General features: G+C 41.0%; 2 protein-coding genes across 4 annotated transcripts in view; both read right to left on the bottom strand.

Annotated features, from left to right (window-relative positions):
• Positions 1–16,234, bottom strand: part of syt12 (synaptotagmin XII) — a 35,210-nt gene extending 18,976 nt beyond the window's left edge. Inside the window, exons 1-4 of the mRNA XM_084934020.1 lie at positions 15,545–16,234; positions 3,416–3,476; positions 2,668–2,861; positions 1,368–1,772 (exon numbers count right to left, since the gene is read on the bottom strand). Of these exons, the coding sequence (XP_084790146.1) occupies positions 1,368–1,772; positions 2,668–2,861; positions 3,416–3,461 (645 nt within the window). The 5' untranslated portion in view covers positions 3,462–3,476; positions 15,545–16,234. The remainder of the gene's footprint in view (positions 1–1,367; positions 1,773–2,667; positions 2,862–3,415; positions 3,477–15,544) is intronic.
• Positions 16,235–19,348: 3,114 nt separating this feature from the next.
• The window catches only part of peak1 (pseudopodium-enriched atypical kinase 1), a 104,537-nt gene continuing 99,446 nt past the window's right edge, over positions 19,349–24,439 (bottom strand). For all 3 annotated transcript variants that reach the window (XM_084934023.1, XM_084934021.1, XM_084934022.1), the window contains one exon: positions 19,349–24,007. In XM_084934023.1, the coding sequence (XP_084790149.1) occupies positions 22,652–24,007 (1,356 nt within the window). In that variant the 3' untranslated portion in view covers positions 19,349–22,651. The remainder of the gene's footprint in view (positions 24,008–24,439) is intronic.

The raw sequence follows: 24,439 nt of genomic DNA on the forward strand, positions 1-24,439 counted from the left end.
TCTGAAGGACCTACGGGGTTATCTACATGCACTTATCCATTTGTATTTGTGCCTTCCTAGATGCTAGGATAAGTTAATTATTCCCGGTCGCCATGTAATAGTTACAATTGTGTAATTTCTTTTCTACTTAACAACCCTTGAAATGCTTTATTTTGCACATGTATGTACACCTTACTAGAGTCAACGTCTTTGTCACTGAAGTGCACTAGTTGATACTATACCTCACCTTATATGCAGTAATGGCTAACACTTTTATCTCCTGTAGGCTCCAAGTGGTAAAGGGGATTGTGTACCAGTTTTATGCATTACAATGCTGGAGTGGAATTATTGTTTAATTGCCATCCAGAGTGGGGGTAGTGTTGCGGGAATTGCCGTCTTGTGTGTGACTGGGTGCAGTAAGGAGTGTATGTGATGTGTGTGAGCATGCGCGTGAAGAAAACGCGGGGAGCAAAAAAGGAAAAAGAGAGAGAGAGTGTGTCATGGGTAGAGAAGGCGACCGGGAGCAGCGTTCTAACGGGCTACAGCCTAGGCAGTGTGTTTTTCGAAGTGTGCAGTACTGTTATTAAAGCCTCATCTCTTCAGTACTCTCCGGTGCCTCGGCTGATTTCTGTCTGCCTCACTACTCCACAAAAGTGAAGGGAGTTAACCCCGAAGGAGGACAAACTTCGGCCCTGGAGGAAGCATCTCCCCTCGCGTCTCCCGACCACGGTCAGGGGACTGACGGCGAGGAATGGTTAACACATGTTTCTTAAGCATTAGGAGTTTAAGCATTCATGTTGCCTTCCAAACTGCAAAAACCCACCATGAGTATTGATGAGGTTAATCATGAGGGTGGGGTTTTTGTCCTGTATTTGAGTAAAGACTAAATACTATAGTCCCAAAACAGGGGAAATGCCAGGCATCCTTAGCTACTACTTTCTGTTTAATGCTAATTAGCAAATGCAAAAAAGTAAGTATTTAGAAAACATTAAAAAAAAAACCATAACAGGGAAAGCCATTCCCCTTAAAAAACAGAGTCCCACTTGAATTATAATTATGAGGTACTGAAAAACAAAAATAACCATTAGTACCTTCTACAAGTGAAACTCCATTGAAAGCCATTATTATTTATTATATAAAACAAGTACTGTGAAGACCTTTACTGTCCTTTTTTGACATTTTTACATTCTAGATGAATTAAACACAGCATCTTCAGGTCTGTCATATTTTTCCTCAAACCTTTTGCAAAGCAAATTACCTTGAAATGAAACCTACATTTTGTATTCATTTATTTAAACATAAGAAATTCTAAAATTTATCTTTCTACCACACAGATTCCATGAGGTCTCCCATAGTATGAAAATACCAGAAGGCAGAGGTTTCCTTACCCTTGTCACTCCCACATTAATCTCCTCTGGCCCCAGTGAGACTCTGATGAAGCAGCCAGGGAAGTCGCCTTCCTCCTTCTCCAGCAGGTCTTTGCCCTGGTGCAGGGTGATGTGGAGCAATCCCATCCCCTGGCCCGGGTGCTTGGATGGTTCAAATTCCAGGGTCACCTCCAGCTGGCCAACAGTGAAGTCATTACCGAAGTTGTTGGCAATAGAGGAGATTGAGCTGAGTGAGTCGGTAGAGATGGATCGGTTGAGCTGAGCTATGCCTGACGGGTCCAACTCTCTACTCATTAGCTCCAAATGGCCCAGGTCCCTGAAGCCATCTGGGGTGTCGCCAAGGGCCAGACTAGGCTTACGGCTGGATGTGGTGGAGGTTCGCCGGTGGTTATTGGCTGCCACTCTCTTTGAGTAGAGGATAAAGAAATTGACAAAACAACATTTTAAAACCTCAAGGATTTTTTTCACTTGAGAAACAGGACATGGAAACATCTGATGGCAACTTTTAGGTTGACAACATGAACTTGTCAGCAAAGAATGGATTCAGGGAGCGGCTATACTTGTATTAATTCTAATAATTCATCTGTTATGGTCTTTTAGCTCTGTTACTGGTCTCTACCAACTCTTCAGAGGAATAGCTCGCTGTTTAGCAACTTTAATGCACTTTTGTTTGTATGCTAGTTGTTACATATGCATCATGAATAAATTAGTTTTTCCACAAAACTGCGTTTAAGAAAAAAACTAACGAGTATTGGACATAACCTTTGTTGACATCAGCTGCTACAGAAGAACAAAGTTTATTTGATAGTTAGCTAGTGAGATAGCTATATAGGTAGCTAGCTATCTAATAAACTTTGTTCTAGCAATTAGATACATAGTAGTGGTCCTGATTTTAAAAAAGTGATGAAAAACAAAGAAAATAAAAAATAAGGTAAAGTTAGATTAAAAAGTAGACTGAGACTGGGCAAATTAATTCAAATTGTATTCATTTTCACAGAGTTACACTATAATGCTAAGAAACAACTGCAAAAAGTTGTAACACAGAAATATGTGTGTGTTACTGTTGATAAAACTAATATTATTAGTGTATTATTCTTAGTTTTGTCAAGTGAAATAATTTATCTTTAATAATCACTGCAGAATGTACCTGTAATAGAAACTGACATTCAGCTTTTTTTATGCTCAGTTATATAACTAATCTCAAAAAATCAGATTCTTACTTGTAATTGACACCAAAGTTGCCTCTGCTTCGGCGTGAATCTGCAGGTATTTTTTCTAGTTTTTGATATTGTACGGGTACCTTTTGTCTGACTTCCGAGAAGGAGGTTCCATATTTTTCTTGCAGATATCGATAATCAAAATTGGGGAAAGGAGACGGCGTTGGAAAAGTTCCAGATTTCCACAGCTTCCAGATATTAAGCCCAGCCAGGCCCAGCAGTACGAAAAAGCCCACCAGGTAGATCCCAACCTCCCAGCCCGGCGGGTTACGCACCACTAAAACAGATACAAAAAACAAATGCTTAAAGAATTCCTTATAAACTTCTGTTTCATCTGTAGTTACATAAAGTCATAGTTTGATCATGGCAAACAGACTGGGAGAACACCAGGTTGAGTAGGAATCTTGAACAGCTCCCAGTGACTGAGCACAGTCACCACTGTTACAGGTCTTGTCATTTAATGCCAAGTGGTGGCTTTGGGAGTCAGTCGGAGCACATAAAGTTTTATGTAAATCAGATGGTTGGGAACCAAATCTCACAAAAATCTGACAAACAAATTGAAATGCCGGTTTGAATTAAATGCTACAACATCTATAAAGGCACTGGAAGCCTGCACAGAGCTGGACTCCTAAAAATTGAATTGAAACTTCTTGAGGATTTTGCCAGCGTTATCTCTACTTGTGGTAAGCCAGTTACAGAACAATGTAAACTGCTTTCTAACAGCACTACCTCCATGTGAGATCAGGTCTGTGCAAATATAACAGTGCGGTTGTCAAACACTAATCCACACAAAGGTATTCAAACAAAGTAAGTATAGAAGCAATTACTCACCACTCAGATGGTAGCCTGATATATCTCCACTCTGAGCCGAGGACATGGTGCTGCAGCCAGCCTGCAAGAAACCAACCAAACAATAAGTTCCTTTTTTTTCTTTTTCTTTTTTTTTTTTTTTTACATCTAATATGATTTCGCAAACTGTAACTTAAATGACCTTTTTACCGTGATGGCAATAACCGTCAAGCAAATGTGGTTACATAAACCTGATTTGTGCCACAAGAAACACTACACTATTTATCCTTAATAACTCTTGACATCTGCTGCCATTTCAAAATGCATAAACAGGGTGCATGCTTGGTAACACTGGTGCATAACTAGGTTTGGTGTTCATGACCAATGATATATTGCAAAAATTCTACAGTGTTTTCTCATCTGGTCATCAGCAGGAAAACATCCCTTCACAAGTGCCTTCCGGATCCAACACAATAACAAAACAAACAAAAAAAAAAGATGAAAGGGGATTATTTTCTGATGAGCTGAAGGGAAATGAAGTGACTTGGTTACAGTTTGGTTGGAGTATGGGACATCTCGTGCTGTTAGTGGTTAGCTTTAAGCCACTAGCCTCAAGGAGAGAAGATGGTAGGCTGCAGAGGTCTGGCAATTTTATATCATTTCAATCAACATTTCCAGACCTGGATTTTTTTTCAGCCTGTTATCAGGTTTAAATTCTCCCTGAAATTACAGCACTTGACACTCCTCTCACAACATAGGAAAACCTTTGTATAACAATGTTCATATATATATATTATTTGCAGTACTCAGAAGAAAATGCTTGAACTATGAGACATAAATCTGTGACTTTTGTTGTTGTGTGAAACGTGGGAATTTCAAAAAATAAAAAAATAAACACATGTTCTTTTCAAATGAATGGCAAAAACCTCAGGGCTCAGACTTCTGAATGTTAGTGCACTATAATTGTATGTGCACACAGGGAAGTTTCTTTAACTCTTCTTGTTCTGCTTTCTGCTGCACCATTTATCCATTATTTTCTGTCATGCCAAACCTCTGCATGTCCTCTTTCACTATGTCCATGAATCTTCTCTGATATCTTCCAATTTTCCTCCTGCCCAGAGCTGCCAGACAGGAGGAAAAATCCTTTGTCCAGTTAACAATAAAAATATATTACATTTAAATGCTTTTGTTTTTCCTCTAAATAGCAGTAGGCGTTGTTGTCAAAGGACAAAACAACATTTTCTTGCACCCCTCTCTTCCTCTGCAAACTGAAAAAAACCCCAACATTGTCACTGGTGCGTGACTCATCCCCCCCCCCCTCCTCCTTCCGAGTTTGTTGGAATCTCCCCCATATCTGAGCAGCACTGGGGAAATGGGAGCATTACACTAATGATATAGAAAAAAGGCCTGGAGGGGGTGGGGCTGCAGGATGTGTGTGTGTGTGTGTGTGTGTCAGTTCTGCTGAGCGCTTTGCAGACCACAGTCATGCTGGCTGACGCAGTGCAGGGTCCACTGACAGCTGCTGATGTGCCATTAGCAAAGCACACGGAATCTCTGGCTGAGAAGGAAGCTCCAAGCACCACCTCCCTATCAGGGCCCAGCATGATTCAGATCAGCTCAGCTCTGCTTAAGGTAACGTGTGAGTGTAGAAGAGGTCCAGAAGCAGCATAAAAGAGGAAGAAGGGTCAGAGAGTGTGGAAGGGAATAAGAGCGAGAGCAAGACAAGGTCTCAGACAGATTTCGTAAATAACAATAAGGCAGCGTTGGCGTTCCGACGCCTCAGTGGGCTTAAGGCGGCAGAATACCAACAATGATGTCCAGCTTCCTGGGAACAGAAATAGACTACAAAACATGCTCACTGCATTTCTGTGGCGTACGTTCACAGGATAAAGTCCAATTATCATCCAACACAGTGGCTCAAAGTTGTTTTTAACCTTTATACACTTAGTAGTCTTTCCTCCTTACCCTAAGGTAAGTAATATCCTTATTATATAAATACCCAAACTGGGGACAGCTAGTGAGCGATGTGAATGTGAAATGACTCAAAAGTTAAACAGCAAGAGAGCACAGTGGCAGAAACTAGAGAAAAACTTTCCAAACCAAAGTCCCCCAGAGTTTTACGCTGAGGTCTCTCTTCACCACAACAAACAGATGCAGTATCCGCATCACTGCATCCAGGACCCCAATCCGTCTGTCAATCTCCCACTCATCTCTGCCCTCATTCATGAACAACACCGTAAGATACTTAAACTTCTCCACTCGGGGAAGCAGCTTCTCCCTGACCCTGGAGTAGGCACTCCACGCTTTTCTAACTGAGGACCACGGCCTCAGACTTTGAGGTGCTGATTTTCATTCCCGCCACTTCACCCTATTATGGTGATAAGCTCTTGGTAGTGATCGAAAGAATGACACTGCGGATACAAGGGTGAAAATGAGTTTTCTCCAAAGGCTGGCTGGCCTCTCCCTTAGAGATAGGATGAGGAGTTCAGTCATCTGAGAGGGGCTCAGAGTAGAGTTGCTACTCCTCCACATCAAAAGGAGCCAGCGGCGGTCACCTGGGTGAGGTGTTTGAAGCATGTCCCACCAGGAGGAATCCCCGTGGTAGATATGCTGGAGAGATTAAGCTGGAGGAGATAGCTGGGGAGAGGGACATCTTGCTTGGGCTGCTTCCCTGCAAAAATTGATGTGTGGATGAACGGAAGGATGGATGGAAGCTAAAAGGGAAAAAAAGTTTTTAACTGAGCCAATGTGTTTCTTCAATAAGTACAAAACAAATAGTATTGCACTGATCACCAAATGTTCCTGCAACTGGCAGTTCAAGTCTTTGAATTGTGCTTCCTCAGATGTGCACAGACAGGACTGAGTCATGAGTAGCAATAGATTAAGGAGGACCACAGAGGAGCTACAGCACACTGTGCAACTATATGTCTGATACTATATCTTGCTGGAAGGTAGGTTTGAACCCATGTCCTAAAAAGTATGAAAGAAATAATCTGTGCCCATGCGCATTCATTGATACGTGTCTACCACAGAAGCAGTCTTCAGCTCAAAGGTGGAATTCACATGCATCGTCCTCAACAGAAGAGAATATATTCTGGCTTGCGACATTTGTTGCTTTTAAAACCACTCATTCCCGGTTTCCTTGTCTCTGTTCCAGCACATAAAATCAAGGACGACGATCTGATGAGGAAGGAATCTATGCGATAAAGCTGAGTAGCTAGAAAGAGGAAAACAGAAGAAGAGATGGCAGCATATTTTAAAATTGCAGCCTGAACCACGATGTCTTCTTCTCGTTATCAGATGTGCTGCTGTTTCCTCTTTTCGATTTGAGCTGACAGCTTATTAGCACACGGCTGTGAAGGGAAAGGTGAAAGTGTGCATTACAGCTTTCCCGCCGATGTGTCATCTTCATGCCCACATAATCTCGATTCTCCCACTTGTTAAGATTTATTTCACCACTGCTGCAGAGATTTTGCAATCTCATAACTTTCCTCAAACAGCCAAAAGCCATATTCTCTTTCTTTACTGCACACAGAGCACAGCTGCTCTGCTCTGCTGAGAGGACTTTAATTACTACAAAAGGCATGGAATGAGTATCTTGTCATAATGTCAGCTTGCAAAAAAATAATTGTTAAGCGGCACGAGACTAATGCGATGGAACAGTGAAAAATTGCGAAATATAATTTACTGAAACAGTAATGAGGTTGTAATGAGAAGAATTAAAACAAGCAGAAGTTTGGAGTTAAGCATAATGCATGCTTGTCACTATAACAACATATTATTAAGCTTCATATCTCACAGTGTTTGGATTTCTTAGGAAAGAGTGAAGATTTGATTTTCCTCCAGGCACTAAGACTGCAGTCCTGATCGGACCCTTATCATTTGTGACAAGAGAATTTGTGCACATGGTCTTGTCACCCACATATTATTGCTCAGGCTGTATGTGATTGAAACTCACAGCAGTATAACAGCTTTTTGTCAGCCTGGTTACAGTGCTTAAGAAAAACATAGGGTTACTCTTATTTTCCTCAATCAGTGATGAAAGGCTTTTTTATAAAGCAGCAAACCAGGCTAAATGATGACCTTCTAAATTGGCGAGATGCCATTTCCTCCCTAGCTTGCGAGTTATCTGCTTTAAGTTGCACATTTGAGAGTTATACCAGGGAGTCAACCTCTTCTGATTTGAGGCTTTCTTTTCCAGTGGAGCTACTGTTTCCAGAATCGTACACAGTGGAGATGTAAAATTATTGACAAGATAATCGACCTCTGTGGGAGTAGCATTCAGGCAGCTGCTCTGCGCTGTGTCGGCATCTGGCACTGAAGAAGATTCAGTGCCAGATGAATTCTTTTTTTTGATTGATCTTTCTGAGTTAACTTAAGTAATTACATCATCCAAATCATTAACATGTATTTTAGACCCCACTCCTACAAGACTGTTCAAAGAAATCCTACCATTAATTAATGCTTCAATCTTAAATTTGATCAACCTATCTCAGTCACATACCACAGGCCTTCCAGCTGGCAGTAGTAATTTGGAGACTTTCAGTCAGGTTTCAGTGCAGTGGTTTGTATCATAGCTCTCTATCATAGCAGTTTGTTTAAATAAATACAGAGTCCTCTTTGAAAACTAAAGTTAATTATGGAGTTCCACAGATATATTTTCACTCCTATGCAGATGACACCCAACTTTATTTCTTCATGAAGGTAACACACACCAATTAGTTAAACTGTCTAAAGACATAAAGACCTGGATGACCTCTAATATTCTGCTTCTAAATTCACTTAAATTTTAGGTTATTGTACTCTCTCCTAAAAGTCTTAGAAATATGGTATCTATCCATTTCTTCTTGTTAAAATGGAGTTTTTCCTTCTCACTGTCACCAAAGTGCTTTCTCATAGTGGTTCGTATGATTGTTGGGGTTTTCTCTGTTTTCTTTGCATTATTGTATGATAGTTACTTTACAGTATAAAGTGCCTTAAGGCAACTCTTGTTGTGATTTGGTGCTATATAAATAAAACTGAATTGAATTGAATTATATTTAATAAAAACTAGGCCTACAGGTCATTGGCGCTTGTTAGCTTCAGTAATGAAAACACTTATTTAAAGATATGCATGACAATGCCTTCCAGTGACCCCTGAAGTGCCACTAAAGACTAAACTAAAACATATTCACAAAAAACAACGTACACAAAACATCAACATCACACATGTACATCTAGCGTAGACGCTATGTTAACAACATAAACGTACAAATAATTTAGACGTAATGTCAACAATGTACACATGCATGTAACTTAGACGTAATGTCGCCATTCGTCTTCAGATCAGCTACTACACATAATATATATAATTTGCAGGATTTTAGTGTTATAAAACTTATTCCCAAAAGCGATATAGATGTTAATAATCGCGGTACCCTAAGTACTTTATATAGTAAGTTTTATCCAAGTTAATAAATGCATCTAGGAAGAGCTAGGAAACAAAGATATATAGATATGCTACGACCATTGTAGTAACATAGTGTTTATAATAATAAAATAAAAATAATAATAATAATTTTTGATTTCTTATGTTATATTGGAAGTATTTTAGGTTCTTGTGTACAATTTGGTTGAGTTTTATTCTAGTTTTGTTTCCCACGTCTCCTGAGTCATGTCCTTTCCTGTCCTCTATGTCATCTGTCTTGTCCTCGGTGTTTTACTTTCAGTTCTGCCTGTGCGTTAGTCTCTCCCCATTCCATGTTTTAATTGTCAAGCTTGTGTTGTCATGTCTGCGTCTCTCCATGTTTCCTGCTTTATTTTGAAGAGTCTAGTGTTTCCATGTTCAGTGTGTTTTGTTTTACTTCCCTTTGTGGTGTCATGTTCATTTGTGTCAGCTGTGTCTCTCCAGGTGTTTCCACTTCCTTCATTACCCTCCTGTGTATTTAAGTCCTCTGTCTCTTACTCTTCTTTGTCGGGTCGTCTGTTGTCTTCATGTTAAGTCTCGTCAGGTTCTGCTTCTGCGCAGGTTCATGCTCACCCATCTCTTTTTTTTGGATCCGTTCCATAAATACACCTGTGTGTCCCACTGTGACAAAATCACTATGTAGTTTGTAATTTACATTTTTGGGGGCTTGAAAAACACACAATTACGGTCCTCAAAACAAAAACAAAAAAAATTATAGCACATCCTAGAAACTGTAAAACATACATGAACCGATATCATGAAGCTTACCTACAATAAGAAAAATACTCAGTTACGAATAATTTCCATAAGAGTGCCCACACTTTAAAAGCATGAAAACCTCACTTTGTTATTTTGGTTTCTTTGCGGTCTGACCTAGAGCCAGAAACACACACTGTAGCTGCTGCATACAAACCAGGCAGCCTCTTCTATATCTGTATCTGACCCACAAATTCAGCACAGACACAAAGAAGTAACACACCTGCTCACAGAGATGAAGAATTTACACACTGGATATAACTACGGCACAGCTGCTGCTGCTGCAAACAACAAGGAAGAAAGGAAATGATGGCTTCTCTTAGACGCATATTAAAACAGGCGTGATCAATAAGAACATGGATTTATGATCTCCCTCTCCCACACAGGAACACACACACAGAGGAATACAAAAAAAGAAGAGGCGAGAGTATAGATAAACAGTGAAGTAAGATAACTGGGTAAAACAATGAGATAACAGAAGAGGTGATGCTTCAACATAACGAATGAATGTCTGGTTGGAGAAACCAATAGGAAACAGATGAGCATTGGAAGGGATAAAAGAAGAAGGGGGAGGGGATCGCAGGCCTGTCAGACTCTCCGGTACTCTCTCACTCCCTGGCTCTCCCAATAACTGATCAATCAATTCTGCTTTTAATCTTGCCCAGTGGCTCATAATCAAATTAACTTCCTCCCTGCCGCTTTCTGTGAAACAGTGTGATGTAACCCAACACAGCAGCCTGTGTGGAGTCAGCAAAGTAATATTTGTCCATTCAGTTCCTTCTGTCCTGCCTCCTCGCATCAGTCTGCTTCCAAGCTGGCTGCACTTTGACTTTCTGGTTTGGACGGCACAGTAAAGTAAAAGTAGCCGGTGCCACTTTTTAAAAGTCAGCACTGGCCGTTGCCAGTGGAGGCAAGAAGACTCTGCGTGTTGGAGCCAGTCAACTCCATCACTCACTGAGTTTAAAGAACAAAACACCAAACTCAAAACTTTTACAGTACAAAAGCACAGGAGGTCATGGTCATCATACTGCAGATTTATTATGTGAAAAGTGGAGCTGCATAGGAATTTAAACTTGATCTTGTGAGGGATACTTCTTTTTTTTCCCCAAAGTAGCTTTTTAAAAATGATAATGCTACTTAAGTAGCTTAATAGGTCACAAGTTGTATAGTCAAATATATAAAAGTATCCAAACTCAATGTACTCATGTGTAATTATGCTTCAGAATCATATACATATTATTGGAGGTACATCAAACATTACATCAAACATAAGGCCCGGGGGCTAGAATCAGCCCAGCAAAGACTCCAATCCGGCCCATTGGACATTATTAGAAAATATGAAGGAGTGCATAGATTTTGAACTTTTAACTGTACTTTCATAATTTGTACAGTTTTTCCTATTGATAAAGACGGCCCGCACATGTTACCATTTATACTACATCAAAATAATTAACTCATAGATAAACGATTGACAGGAAAGTTCTTATTTTTCTACAGTTAGTGAGTCCAAAGTAAATTAACAAAATCTTTATATTTTATAATTACGAAGTCCAATAATGGCATTCAGAATATACATGTAGTAGAGTGAAATCAAAAAGCAACATAGTACTAGTACAAGTACTCTTGTGGATTAAAAAAAATGATGTATCTCTAGTCAAATGACTTTTGTGAGGTGGCACCAGGAATGGGGGTCAATCATATTTTAGATGGGGCTGGTGTCACCCCATGCCCCCCTTCTTGACACGCCCTTTTTTTTATGTCTATCGTCATCCAGTTAGACATACTCAGACTCCATTGTCTTGGACTGTAACTGGTGACAGTGGTCATTGTTGTTCTTCAGGTGCAAACTTGGGGCTCACACTAACAGACCCTGCAGCAAGCACTACTAACAGTTTGCCTGCATGTATTCTCTCCAGGTACTCAGACTTCCCCCAACAATCCAAAGTTAATCATGTTAGGTTATTTGGGGATTCTAAATTCACAAATTCAAGCATGAATGGATGGATGTCTCTTCTGTGCTGGGCCTGAGATGGACTGGCAATCTGTCAAATGAGTATGCTGTGTGCCATGATGTCCCAGTGACTGATCAAGAGAGTGTCAAGATGTCTGCAAATCAATTTTAATCCAAAATATGATGATGGGAGGGAGAAGAAAATTTTTTTTTTGCAAAAGTAGAATGCAGAGAGCTGTTTGCTTTTCATCTAATGTGATTACCCAGCGGAGAGCTGCTTAAACAACTCTCACAACCGGAATTTGATTTGTCCCCAGAAATTTGGAGGTTAAATATTTTCTCTCACTCTTTGCCAGAGAGAGAAAAAGCTGTGGCTGTTTTGCGATGAAGAACAATCCTGCAGTCAAATGTCCAAAAGGCCGATATACAGCACAGAGTGGATAAACAGAAGCACTACTCCTGTTTGGTTGAGTTAATGATGGAGTAACGTTTGTTAGGATTTTGCCTTCTGTCACAGGACGACAGAACATGCTGTTATTACAGAATCAGCTCAATCATGGACGCATCACAACATAACCACGGCCCTTAAAATTATAGCCTGTTAGAATTTGCTGACTGTTTGCATTTATTCCTGCACCTGAAATTAGTTTTTCCATGCCAACAGTTTTTCATCAGTTTTGTAATCAAACCTGCTGCCCTCAGATTAAAACAGAAAAGCTAATGTGCTTATGTGTGATGTTTTGCTCTCTGTCCCTGTAATTAATTATACCCACTACTTATGAGATTAACCACTTCACAATTTGACTAATAAGGACAGGGAAAGCACTTAGAAAGTGTCTGCTGGACCTGCCTTAATGTCTCGGATAAAGGTTTGCTTCATTTCAGTAATGTGAAAGTGGGTGGAAGCTTAAATTCTCCAAAGAGGTTAAAGGCTTTGAGCACAGATTTATTGATTAACTCTTAAGGAACTGCACTCAAGTGCAAAATTATTTGGGCAGAAATAGGTACTTACTTTGAACACCTTTAGCTTTAAACCTAAAGAATAGCCCAATGCTGGACTTCCTGTTTATTAGCATCAATGTTGTATCGCTTCAAGATAACAGTGAAGTTAAGCAGCCACTTTTATACTGTGTCAACACTGCTCACTGCTCTTAGAGCTGAAGTCTCCTAAATGTGATTCATCTCGGGACACTTTATGATTCTCTCTGTAGCCTTGCTGCCTTTTGAGGCATCTCTGGGAGAGGTGAGCTCTAGTTACATTTGGCAGCAAAACTGCTCTGACCACAGGCATTCGCCATAAAAAACGAGTCAATCCATTACACGGTCTGGTCTGAAAATATTAGATGTGATACATTAAGGGAAACCCAGTCCTTGTTGTTAAGAAATACCATTTTGATAATGGCTGTGGGCCTCGGGTGTTACCGTAGCCTCGCAGAGCCGGTGTTCGTCTGAGTGCTCTCAGTTTCCTTAATGTAATAACACTTTTTTCCCGAGGAGTTCAACACGGACAACGGGGGGTGAAGAGAGTGTGTTAAGGCTGAAAGAGAGAGAGAGTGTGTGTATGTGAGAGAGAGAGAGAGAGAGAGAGACAGGGAAAGCCCATGACAGAGAGGGAGAAAGAGGAGTAGGTGTTAAACGAATGGCTGAGATGATTGCGAGTGCTGGTGGAGGAATCAAATTCTGAGGATCTCATATTTCAACTCAGTGACGGGGCAAAACTCCCAGCGACACACACGTCGCTTCGCACAGACTTTCGGCACGATTAGAAAAGTGCAGGAAAACACTCATGGAGGAAGCCAGACTAACGAGATGAATCCCCTCATTTCAAATGTCAAAATAAAAGTAAAAAAGAAAACAGGTATTTTAAATCCTCTTTAGATGTTAAGTTCATTTCGTCTTTACTAAAAACACCTCTGAAGTACAGAGAGTCTGCTCCTACACATCCTTTGACTGATACAAAAAGGTTCCCAGGGAGACGGTACAAACAGTCCTCTTAAGAGTAAAAGCGAGGCCCCTAAAGTCACAAATATCACTGCAGAAAACACCGAGCAGGAAGGAGCATTAACTAAATTACTATCTTTAAGGCATAATTATCTACATCATTTAATAGCGTTATGGTGGAAAACATTCAAATTAAAAGCTCAACTTGTATAATTTTCCTCTCTGTGAGATCCTGACATTGTTTCCCAGCCTTTAGTGTGTATCTGTTACCTCCGTGTTTCCCTAAGGATGGGTAATGTTTAAGCTGCTGCCACTTTAGCCAAGTGGTGACATCATGTTTCATTTGAACTACACTATCTGTTTTTTCATGATAATAATTAAAAAAAAACATTTGGAGGAAAACCTGAAAGATTAAAGAAAAAATAAACTGTATATAGAAGATGGACATGGCCACTACGACATCACCCACTGGTTTGTAAAGTCCTCGTTTGAATTCTTGGTTTCAGCTTTAGCTGTTTCCATGTTATTGTTTTTTGGGCCAAAAGTGACTCTACTAGCCTGAGATGGTTGAGTGCAAGGTTATCAGCTAACACTTGGCAGCATGAGGAGAATCCATACAGTATGGCTGCATCACAAACAGGTACCTGCTAATGACTTTCATGAAAAAATTTAATGAACACAAATAAAATTACAAAATTTCACTCACCAACAATAGAAGCTAAGATGTCTTGTATGCGTTCTTTGTCAGACAGTTGTATTACAAAATGTTCTAAACTGAAAAACAATAAATGAAAATTCATAGGAAACAGTGAAAAAAGAGCATTTTCTTTGATTTAAATGTTTATGTAACACTATGAGTGACCATGGGGACGATTTTTCTTAGTAGGAAAAGCTAATATCATAGAAAATACAATTAGAAGTCCAAACTCTATGTGTTCCTTCAAAGGTTATTGTAGTTAACTAAACTAAAAACTAGACGTGAAAAAATAAAAATGAACTGAAAACTATTTTGTGAACTTGGAAAATGAACCAAAAGAAAATAAAAATATCCTTAGCTTACGTAATGAGTCACTGATGTATGTGTGAAGTGCTGTATTGAGACAAAACTGTGAGTCCTGCCTCTTACATACGGCCCCATACAATAACAATAAAAGGACTAAAACACTGAGACTAATAACAAATAAAACATAAACCAACATAAGAAAATCTACCTTGGAAACTAAACTGAATTTTTTAAAAAGTCAAAATGAAATACAAATTTAAAACTAATATGAAAATTAAAAACTACAATAAACTCTTGTTCCTTCACATTTTCCAGTGGGCCATATTGGAGTCCTGGGCGGGTGATTCTGGACCCCGAACCTTATATTTGACACCCCTGCTATAGAGTAGTAAAATTAAACACAAACTGTCAGCCTACTAAGTAAAAAGGTTACTTACTAGGTTAATAACTTTAATCCACCTCTGTGAAAGTGAGCTAGAAGGTTTTACAACAATACTCAACTCCAAAGTATCCCGAACTTTCCAATGATGCCAACGTTTTTATCCCTGCTTTAAATCCTTAACAACAAACGTCTGTCTTAAAGCAACTTTTAGCCGTCTCCATATTTCCACAGCATCCTCACTGCTGCCCTTCAGACCTGCACCTGTTTTGTTTTTTATTTGACTCAGATGGAGTTCGGCAAAAGTGGTGCTGCACGGACAGCTCCCGCTTCTCGCAGTGCCGTTTCTTATTAATTTTAATCTGTGCAGCCGTGAGCATCTAACCAGTCTCACGTGCCCTGCGCCTGCACTTCAGTCGACTTGCAACGCAAATCAATATTTGGATCAAAAAGCCAGGCAGAGACACACACGCACACACACACACAGAGAAGCGAAGCATATCCCGCCATCCCGTCTGCTGGAATGTATTCACAGGCGTTTCTAATGAATTTAAATGAATCCCCTCATGCCAGCAAGGAAGCCCGGGAGCAAGGTCCCGGGTCTGGGTTGCATGTTTATGCTCAGCGGGAGCGCACGGAGCTGCTGGCAGGTGGTTGACCGAGCCAGCCGGCCGGAGTTAGCATGCATTTCTTACCGGGAGTTTTCTTTTGGCGCAGTGGAGAGGAAGGAGGAAGAGGAGGTGGGGGGTAGACCAACTCCACCGCTCTCCCTTCTTCAGGCGACTCTCTCCATCCGATGACAGCGGTGCCGGTCGGGTTTATCTACCCCGGGGAGGTGGAGGGAGGGACACGGCGTTCACGCTGATGATGGTGCTGATGGTGGAGGAGCTGCTGCTGGGTCAGCGCATCCGGAAGCGTTCAGACACGGCCAACCGGAGGAGGAAGAAGAGGGAGGAGAAGAAGAAGAGGAGGAGGGTTTGATGTTTAACTCAGAGGGGTCCGTGTGTTTCCGTCACTGAGGTCTGCAGAAAGCTGCAGCCAGAGCCGCAGATGAACCTCCGACCGACTGCACAAATAAAGTCCCACCCCTGCAGCGCAACTTCTACCTTCGGGCTGCTCGATAGACTCGACCACCGCCTCCTCCTCCTTCAAGGCTTCACAACAGCAGCAGTGGGGAGGACCTGCCTGCTCTACGTGCACACACTGTTGTTACACAACCCCGCGCACGAGGAGGAGGTGTGTGTGTGTTTGAGAGAGAGAGGTACACAGGTACACCCAAACTTTTGAAGTCACCCTCAGCATCCCTCCACAAATCTGACGCCTGTGAAAACTCTCCTGCACCCCCCACCTCAAATGATCAAAATCTGTCTGCTGAACAAACCTCCACCACCACCACCCTGATTCATCTGAGATTTGGGCTGTTAGGGATGATTCAGTGTGAAATTGCATAACTGTCTGTGCTGGAGGCTGGCATGGTGCAGTAATGAAACCTCTGATAAGAAAAACATGCATCAGTCCTCATTTCCCCCAAATAATTCTAATTAAACTATTTCTAACTAGTGTGCACTCACTACATGCTGCAGTCGGTTTTAATGAGTGAAATGCTGCAAAGACACAGCTCATATTATATGTGATTTTTTTTTTTTTTTTTTAAATGTTACTTTACAAGCCCAACATTGTAATTACAAACCATCAGCTGGTCTTTAAAACATTATTAGACACAAATAAAAGTAATTTTAATAACTGAGCTGAAAACTAACACAGACAGTTCTTGCTGGAAATAGTTTTCATTCATCTCAGGAGGGCATACTGTTGACAACAGTTTTGCATATAAAATGCTTGAAATATGAAATAAGATCAAAGTCTGAATCTTAAAGGGGACATGCTTCACTCAATCCCAAATCCTTGAGTCCCATGCTCCACAGTTCAGACTACATTTTACTCATACTGGGCCTTGGCAAAGCTGTATATCTACTGTCAGCATTCCAAAAAAATAATTTTAGTCTTTTAAGCAAGCTTTATTCTGATTGGCTGCCCCTCACAGCAGTTGCCCAGAGCTGTGTGTGCTAAAACCAACACATAAGGTGTGAAATTAAATGTTTTTGTTTTACATGTGTTAAAGTGTGTAACAACACATTCTTTTCATTTTTTTTTAAAGATTCTAAGAGTGCGGGATATTAAGGCTCTCTGTTCTAATCAACATCATAGAGCGCCACAATTAGAAAACTATGTTTAAAGCAGCTTGAAGCCATGACATCCAGCTTATGCGAGTTACTATGCTCATGGCCACGTTTAATATGAACATCCATCACTGGAACACACGTGACAAAAAGAGAATAGCATAAAAGATCCTTTTTAATGCACACACGATCACCTCGAGGACCTTCTATTTGCAAAAAGTTGCAAAATCCACTTTTGAATTTGCAAAAAGTTGTGGAAAAACTGTGCAAATTCCAGCTAACATCGTATAAAATAATAGCTATAAAACCTTTAAACAAATAACAAAACCCATAAAGGACAATTTAGGTGTTTATTCAGCAGTTTGGACAGCTACACTTTCCCAATCGTATAATAACTCTCAATTCTGGAGGTGTTGTCATAGCTCACCTGAATGATCGACCAAACGCATGCCAAAGGCCATCGCCGCAGGATCCTCTGAGCACCAGACTGACCTCTTTGATCTCATTCAACTTGATTCAAATGAGCCAAAACTGTGGTTCAAAAATCAGGCGGAAATGCTATGTTTTGATTTGACCACCCACAGGACACACAAACACATGCACCCACATCTTTTGTGATTATTCACTGATACAGATTAGACACTGTGAGGGACCAAGCAGCCAAGGCATAGAGGACACAGGCAAAATCTTCAAAAAAGTTTTCTTTATTTTAACCCTCAAAAAGTTCAAAAATGACAAAATTCAAAAACATAATTAGCAGGCCCATAAAAGAGGTCAACTAAATATAACTCTACAAAAAGTAATTTCCAGAAACTTAAACAAACAAAGTGGACACAACTTAACTCACAAACTGACCTAATTACAAAGACACATGAAGGTAGCTTTTATAATGTAAACCTAAAACACCCCTGTTCCTGATAAGCACATGGTTGGTCCTGCTGAGCAGGCATTTTGTTCTCAGAGTCCTCAGCCAGGCCTTTTGCCCAGACCAGGAAACAGCCACCGCCCAAAACCAGGTAACTCAAAGAAAGAGAAACATAATTAATATAACAAAACATTTTTAGTAAAACCACACAATATTATGTGCGCGCCTCATAATATCAGTTGGTTTAACCAAATGATTAATGAATTATATTAATGAAGAAAACTGCAAACCAAACTCATAAAGTGAACAAATGGACTGATTTACCCATGTGTGGCTGATGCCATCACAGACACTCAGCGGTGTGTTGATGAAGAACTGCAAAGTTGTTATTTTGGCCCAAAGAGGTGATTTAATTTGTTTATGTAATATAAATACATGTACTTGCAGGTATTTACTCCTTTTCACAGATGCTTGAATGTGGTACACACTACTAAACAGAGTCAGCCAGTAAAGAGATTTTGAAAACAGGAGAGCGGTGCATGTTGTTTTTCTTTAGCATGCCGCCATCTGGTGGCGAACATTGGCAGAGAACTACATCTTTTTATCAGCTGGTTCCTTCAGGGGTCGCCATAGCAGATCATCTTGCTCCGTCACACCAACCCTCTGCATGTCAATACAATCTTCACTCCATCCATCAATCTACTCTGAGGTCTTCCACCTTACTTCCTGCATCCTTCCAAACATCCACCATCCCTGCTCTGCACGTGTCCAACCATCTCAGCCTTGCCTCTTTAACTTTGTCTCCAAGCTGCTCGACCTCAGTTGTCCCTCTGATGTCCATTGGAAAAACTTAGCATCTTTAACTCTGAAACTTCGAGCTCGCCCTTCTGTCTGTGTTTGTCGGTTTCACATTCTTTACACTATACATCATAGCAGGTCTCACTGCCATGTTACACACCTTCCCAGTCACTCTTGTTATATCATATTACAATAAAAGCAAAAATTGGAGGGGATTTTGCTTTAATTTATTCTGAAAGCTATCACGGAGGCAAGCAGACAGTACCAATACAGGCATTTGGGATAAACAGAAACTTGTTTAAAAAGAAATGTGTTTATTCCTTAAAACCACTTTCAATGTGGTTTTTAAGTATCAAAAACCTCATTTAAACAGAAACTGCTGAGTACTTTACAAAGTTAAAAAAAACCCAAAAAAACCATGTTTCCAGTTTTATAATGCCCACTGTAAATAATTTAAAGGCTCCTTATCAGCATTGAGCTTGAGGGCAATTCTTATTTTGCTGATGTGGCTGTATCAGTTCAGGTCAAGAATGACCTGAAATAACTATTCTGATTTCCAAGAAAAAAAAAAGTAATAAAAACTTTAGCAAAACGGACTGAAATCCTTCCTTTTCTAAACAGTTAAATCAAGCAAAAATGACACAGAGCACAAAGAGTATATATAAAAAACATATATTTATTGTTCTGTTACTGTTGGTTAAATTGAACAACAATAAATGGCTGCAGGCCAGGAGACATACTGTACACATACTTAGAAAGCCCTGGAGAGCTTCCGTTTTTAGATTCAGTGGCAGTTAACAACGCAAAAGAGAAAGCCAGAGCAGAAAGAGGAACAGAAAACAACATCTGCCGTATTCCAAACGGCGGATGAATATTATGGTTCAGCGGTGCGTTCAAAAGTCATCCTTCAGCCAAAGTGGTTTTTCTCCTACGCAGGTAACTTTACAAGAGGGGTAAAAATACTGTACATTGTTCTTTGCGTGGATGCACTGAATGATTGGGATCTTTTACAATTGATTCTTTGTGTAGGACAGTGATAACTACTCACCTTGTTCTTCCTCCAAAACATGCAAGGTGGAAGAAAATCAAGTAAAGCTTTTAAAAGATAAAATGATTATTAGACTCTTGTGACAGAAATAGAAGTGCTCCGTACGCCACAAAATAGAGTGTGGATTAAAATAGATAAAGGTTATATATATATATTTATACTATATTTAATATATAAAGGCTTAACTCTGAATATGAGGACAGCCACCAGTGCTGTCCCACACACATCAGTACACAAACCCTTGAACACAGTAACAAACTTTAAACCTGCTTTGTCTCGTTTTTTGCTCCAAGGACCACTAAGTTTTTGCACATCTGAAATAAAGTAAATTTGCAGCACCAGTCCTCCAAGTATTACATTCTGGGATAAAGATATCATTCGGGGTGTTTTGTTCGACACATTAAATTCAATGGTAACACTTTATAATACAGCCGCCGACTGTCATTGTAATTGAATGGAATTGTAATGTATTTATTTGAAATGACAATGTAATTATATTTAGATACAAATACTTCAAGATAGGTGTACTGGAATAATGCTGTAACAAGTTAGGTTTTTATAGGAAACAAGGAAATAATTACACTCTAAGTACTGCATAATTTCTTGGTACTTTAATAGCAAAACATTATCTTACATTGTAAGTACACTGCACTTTCTGGGTCATGGGAGTGGCTTAACCACGCCCAACTTCTAAGTATTTTACAGCGAAGGAGATACATGTTTTACTGTAATTAGAGTCATTTTAAGTAAAACGCTGAATAACTGGACAATCAACATGCACGTCGGCATAATGAACATTAAATAAGGGTGTAAAAGGCGAGGTTAAGTCACTCCATAATACAGATACACACCGAGAAGTAGAGCATACTTATGATGTAGAAAAAGAAAATATTGTTTGTCTGCAAAATTCACAGTTAATTACATATTGCCTAAAATTGTTTCTCCTGTCCTGTAAAAATATCTGGAAATTAAGCAAGGTCAAGGCACTCCATAATTGGGCCATGCCCTGAAAAGTACAGAGCACCTACGGTGTAAGAAAGAGAAATATTGTTTGTTTTTACAATTACTTACAGTATGAATACTTCTTTGTTTCCAGTAAAAATCAAACTTTTTACCCCGTTATTCTATTATACGACCTTTTAAATATTTGTATGTGGATATAATTACATTGCAATTTCAAATAAAATATGTTAAAATTCCACTTAATTACAGGAGAATTACAGTCTTAGTTATGGACTGTGTTATAAAGTGTTACTAGTTGAGGCTTCTGTACATGTCTTGGTTTTACTGACTCCAGACTGGAAAGTCAATAACACAGAGCTCGTTTAATTCAGAGTGACAAGCTGGAAGCATCAATACAGGATTTACTCTCCTACTGGTAGAGCAAAGGGGGAAAAGAGAAGAGGGGAAACAAACAATATAGGAGGAATGGAAGCAAGTGTCAGTGGTTGTGTAATTAGTTTCTCTCCAAGATAGAATTTATATATGAAACTAAGTGGTTGAACTAAAAAAAGCACATTTGTAGAGCAGATGAGAACAAATGTCCGTTTCAGTCCACGCAAACGTTTACATTCCACACGCTGCAAAACACATCAGATCCAGCTCCTCAGATTCACAGGAACTTTATTCAGCCTCACCGTGTGCTCCGGGCTCCACCGAGGGGCACCAGCGTTCCAAATGTAAATGTGCAAATGTCATCCGTAACGCAGAACCGTTCAAAAACAACTCGACAAAAAGATAAAACGATCGACAAAGAATAACTTTTTTGCAGTCCCTGAAATATCCCATCCACTATAAGAAGTACTTTCCACTGAACTTTACCTTGCTTCTTAAGTTGCAGGATTGAAATGAAACTGATCAGTTTATGTGCCACAAAACAAAAACAAAGGAAGAGAGTATTAGTAAAAGACTGCATAATGCTGTTACCTCAAAAAGAAATAACAAAAGACAGGTATTAATTGCACATACGCCGACAAGAACCCAAACCAGCAGCCAGGGCGGTCGAGCCTTTTCCAACTTCGAAGCGTAAAAAAAACATTAAATGAAAAGCCAAGTTTAGCTCAGTGTTCGTCACCCACCTCTACAAAGCTCTGTGCAGAAATGTGTTTTGATAATTATTTAGTTTCTAAGTTTTTTTTGTTAATTTCAACTTCATACTGGCTTTTGAATTTCTAAAAGCACAATGAGTAAATGGATAAGTCTCAGCTGTGCAAATGTCAAGACTAAAATATATTAAATTCAATGTTCAGCCATGTCCTCATGTCTGGCAAAAGCTTGTTTTTCCTCCACTCCCTTCATTTCAAATCCTCCCTACACTCCACTTTTTTCTGATTCAAATAAAACTTGCTTATAATACAACACTGCGTAAAAAAAAAAAAAAAAGAGTCAAATTATTGGGATGAAACTCCAAATTCTCAGTTTCCTTTCTAAATTCTGACCGTGGTGTCCCTTTAGATGTCAGACAAAACTTGCAGAATATCAATATGCATCACCGTAGAAGCTTAGTTATTTCATTTCACACTCCCTCAAACCCTGTAGACAGATGGCGTGAAAATGATATCTAACACGGAGTACTCACAACTCTCCAAGTCTGGAGACTTGTCTCAGAAACACAAAATCTTAAAATAATTCCTCACACGTTTGGTAAAATCCTCAGTTTAGTACTGGTGGAGTGATAAACTCATGATATGTGAAGACGCGGGGCATTGATGACGAGAGCCAAAATGATTTCAATTAGCACGGCCGATTCAGTCCAAGAAGAAAACACAGACACAGCACAAGCAGTTGTTTTGTTTTAGGTGAGCACTGTGGAGCTGACTATTAGCTTACATCACACTTTTAACATCAGCAGAGGGACCACACAGGGGGATATGTTGGCTCTGTTGCCATAGTAACAGTTGGGCAGAGAAACTCAGAGTGGCTGCGAAGGAGTCAAGTGAAAGGTGTGTGCTGGATGTATTTGAGTTTGGTTCTGTGCTGGGTGCACTGGCTGGTTCTCATTCGGAGATGGGGGATGCTGTTGGGGCTGCTGCAGGATGTGCACCACCCGGCCGAGGGTCTCTGTGGTGGCGAACGCCAGGTACTGGCAGCACAGCCAGTCCTCCAGGCTCACGCCACAGGCGTTGTCCAGCGAGCGCTCTGCGAACTTGATCATCATCAGTGTCCGCTTGAGGTCCAGCCAGTTCTGCAGGGTGGCCTCGCGCTGGCTCGAAGTGGCCCCGGACATAGGCCCGGTGCTGCTGCAGCCCAGCGCCTGAAACAAGTCCTCCCGAGGTCCCCAGAGGAGGCACTGGAGGCAGGCCCGCGCCTCGGCCATCCGGATTCTTTCGGAGGGGTTAACGGTGAGCAGCAAGCGCGCCAGCTGCTGCAGCCCCTGTGAGTAAAGCGATCTCACGGGCAGCGGTGGAAGGTCGGCCCAGGTGTACTCCCGCTCCTTCAACTCCGGCGTCTCCTCAAAGGGGTTGGGTCTGTGCAGCATCTCATAGATCAGAATCCCGGTCTGGAACTCATCACACTTGCGGTACTGGGTGGCTGTGATGATTTCGGGTGCCAGCCTCGACTGGTCGCGCAGCGTGCCGGGGTCAGTGGCCATGAGAGTAGTCTTTTGTTTCGCTTGGGAGAAGTTGCTGATGATGAGGCGTGCGGGGCAGGTGGAGTTGGCGGCAGCAGTGGCTGCGGCGCTTGCCCCCGAGCTGCTGCCGTTGCTGTTATTGTTGGGCTCAAGTAAGTCCAGATTCCAGGGGTTGCCAGGTTGGCATTGGACCAGCAGCAGGTTTTCGAGTCGCAGGTCACAGTGGGTCACGTGGAAAGGTTTCATGTGCTCCAGCCCGGAGCAAAGCTGCAGCAGCAGCAGACAGACCTGACGCTCATACAGCTCCGGGTTTTGAGTGTGCCGGCTCATGCCTTCCCTGACAAAGTCGGCCACTGTCTGGAAGGGCACCTCACGTGTGATCACCACCACTCGGCTCCTCAAGCGGCCAGCTGTGTTCATGTGACCCGCAGCCGGGACTTCATCTAGCTTCCCATTTGGAGAAGGCGATTTTGAATCTGCCATCTTAGCCTCTTTGTCCTTTACTATCGGCCCCCCTTCCTCCTTATCTGCTTCTTCCTCCTCTTCTTCCTCTTCCCAGGGCAGCAGGCGGGCAGGAACATCAGCCAGGAAGTGTCCACAGTCCTGCTGGATGTTGAAGTGCACTGGCAGGCTCTGCCTCACTGCGAGGCTGTGGAAAAACTGCTGCTGGGTCTCCTTCACCTGGCTCCGGCAGATCTGAAGAAGTACAAATAAATGTCAGAGAAAAATCACCGTCAGTCCAATGTCTTGAGCTGAAGATGAAAATTCAATCACCCTAAAGCCATTTTCTGATCTTATTTGTCCATTTACCAGCAATGAAACATCGGGGAAACTTTAATGATATTCTAGTTTTCTTACTGTCACGAAACAACCCGACAATTCTGTGACACACAGCAGAAACGACACAAATGAGCCACACTGTTACCCTTAGTGTCGGCAAAAACGTCGGCATCGTTCCTTTATTTTGAGTCTCTGTCACATACACTGTCCTGCTGTCAGAAACGCTTACAGAAGCATCGGATGTGTATCGATCCATGGCTAAAAATACACCTCGAAATGCACCCTTACCCCTGTCAGTGCACAGTTTGGTTAAAAAAAACAAGATGCTTAGCTGCTTTAGGAAATAAC

The sequence above is a fragment of the Perissodus microlepis genome, chromosome 7, assembly GCF_051167445.1.
Source record: "Perissodus microlepis isolate ML-2025 ecotype Zambia chromosome 7, ASM5116744v1, whole genome shotgun sequence".
Classification (NCBI taxonomy): domain Eukaryota; kingdom Metazoa; phylum Chordata; class Actinopteri; order Cichliformes; family Cichlidae; genus Perissodus; species Perissodus microlepis.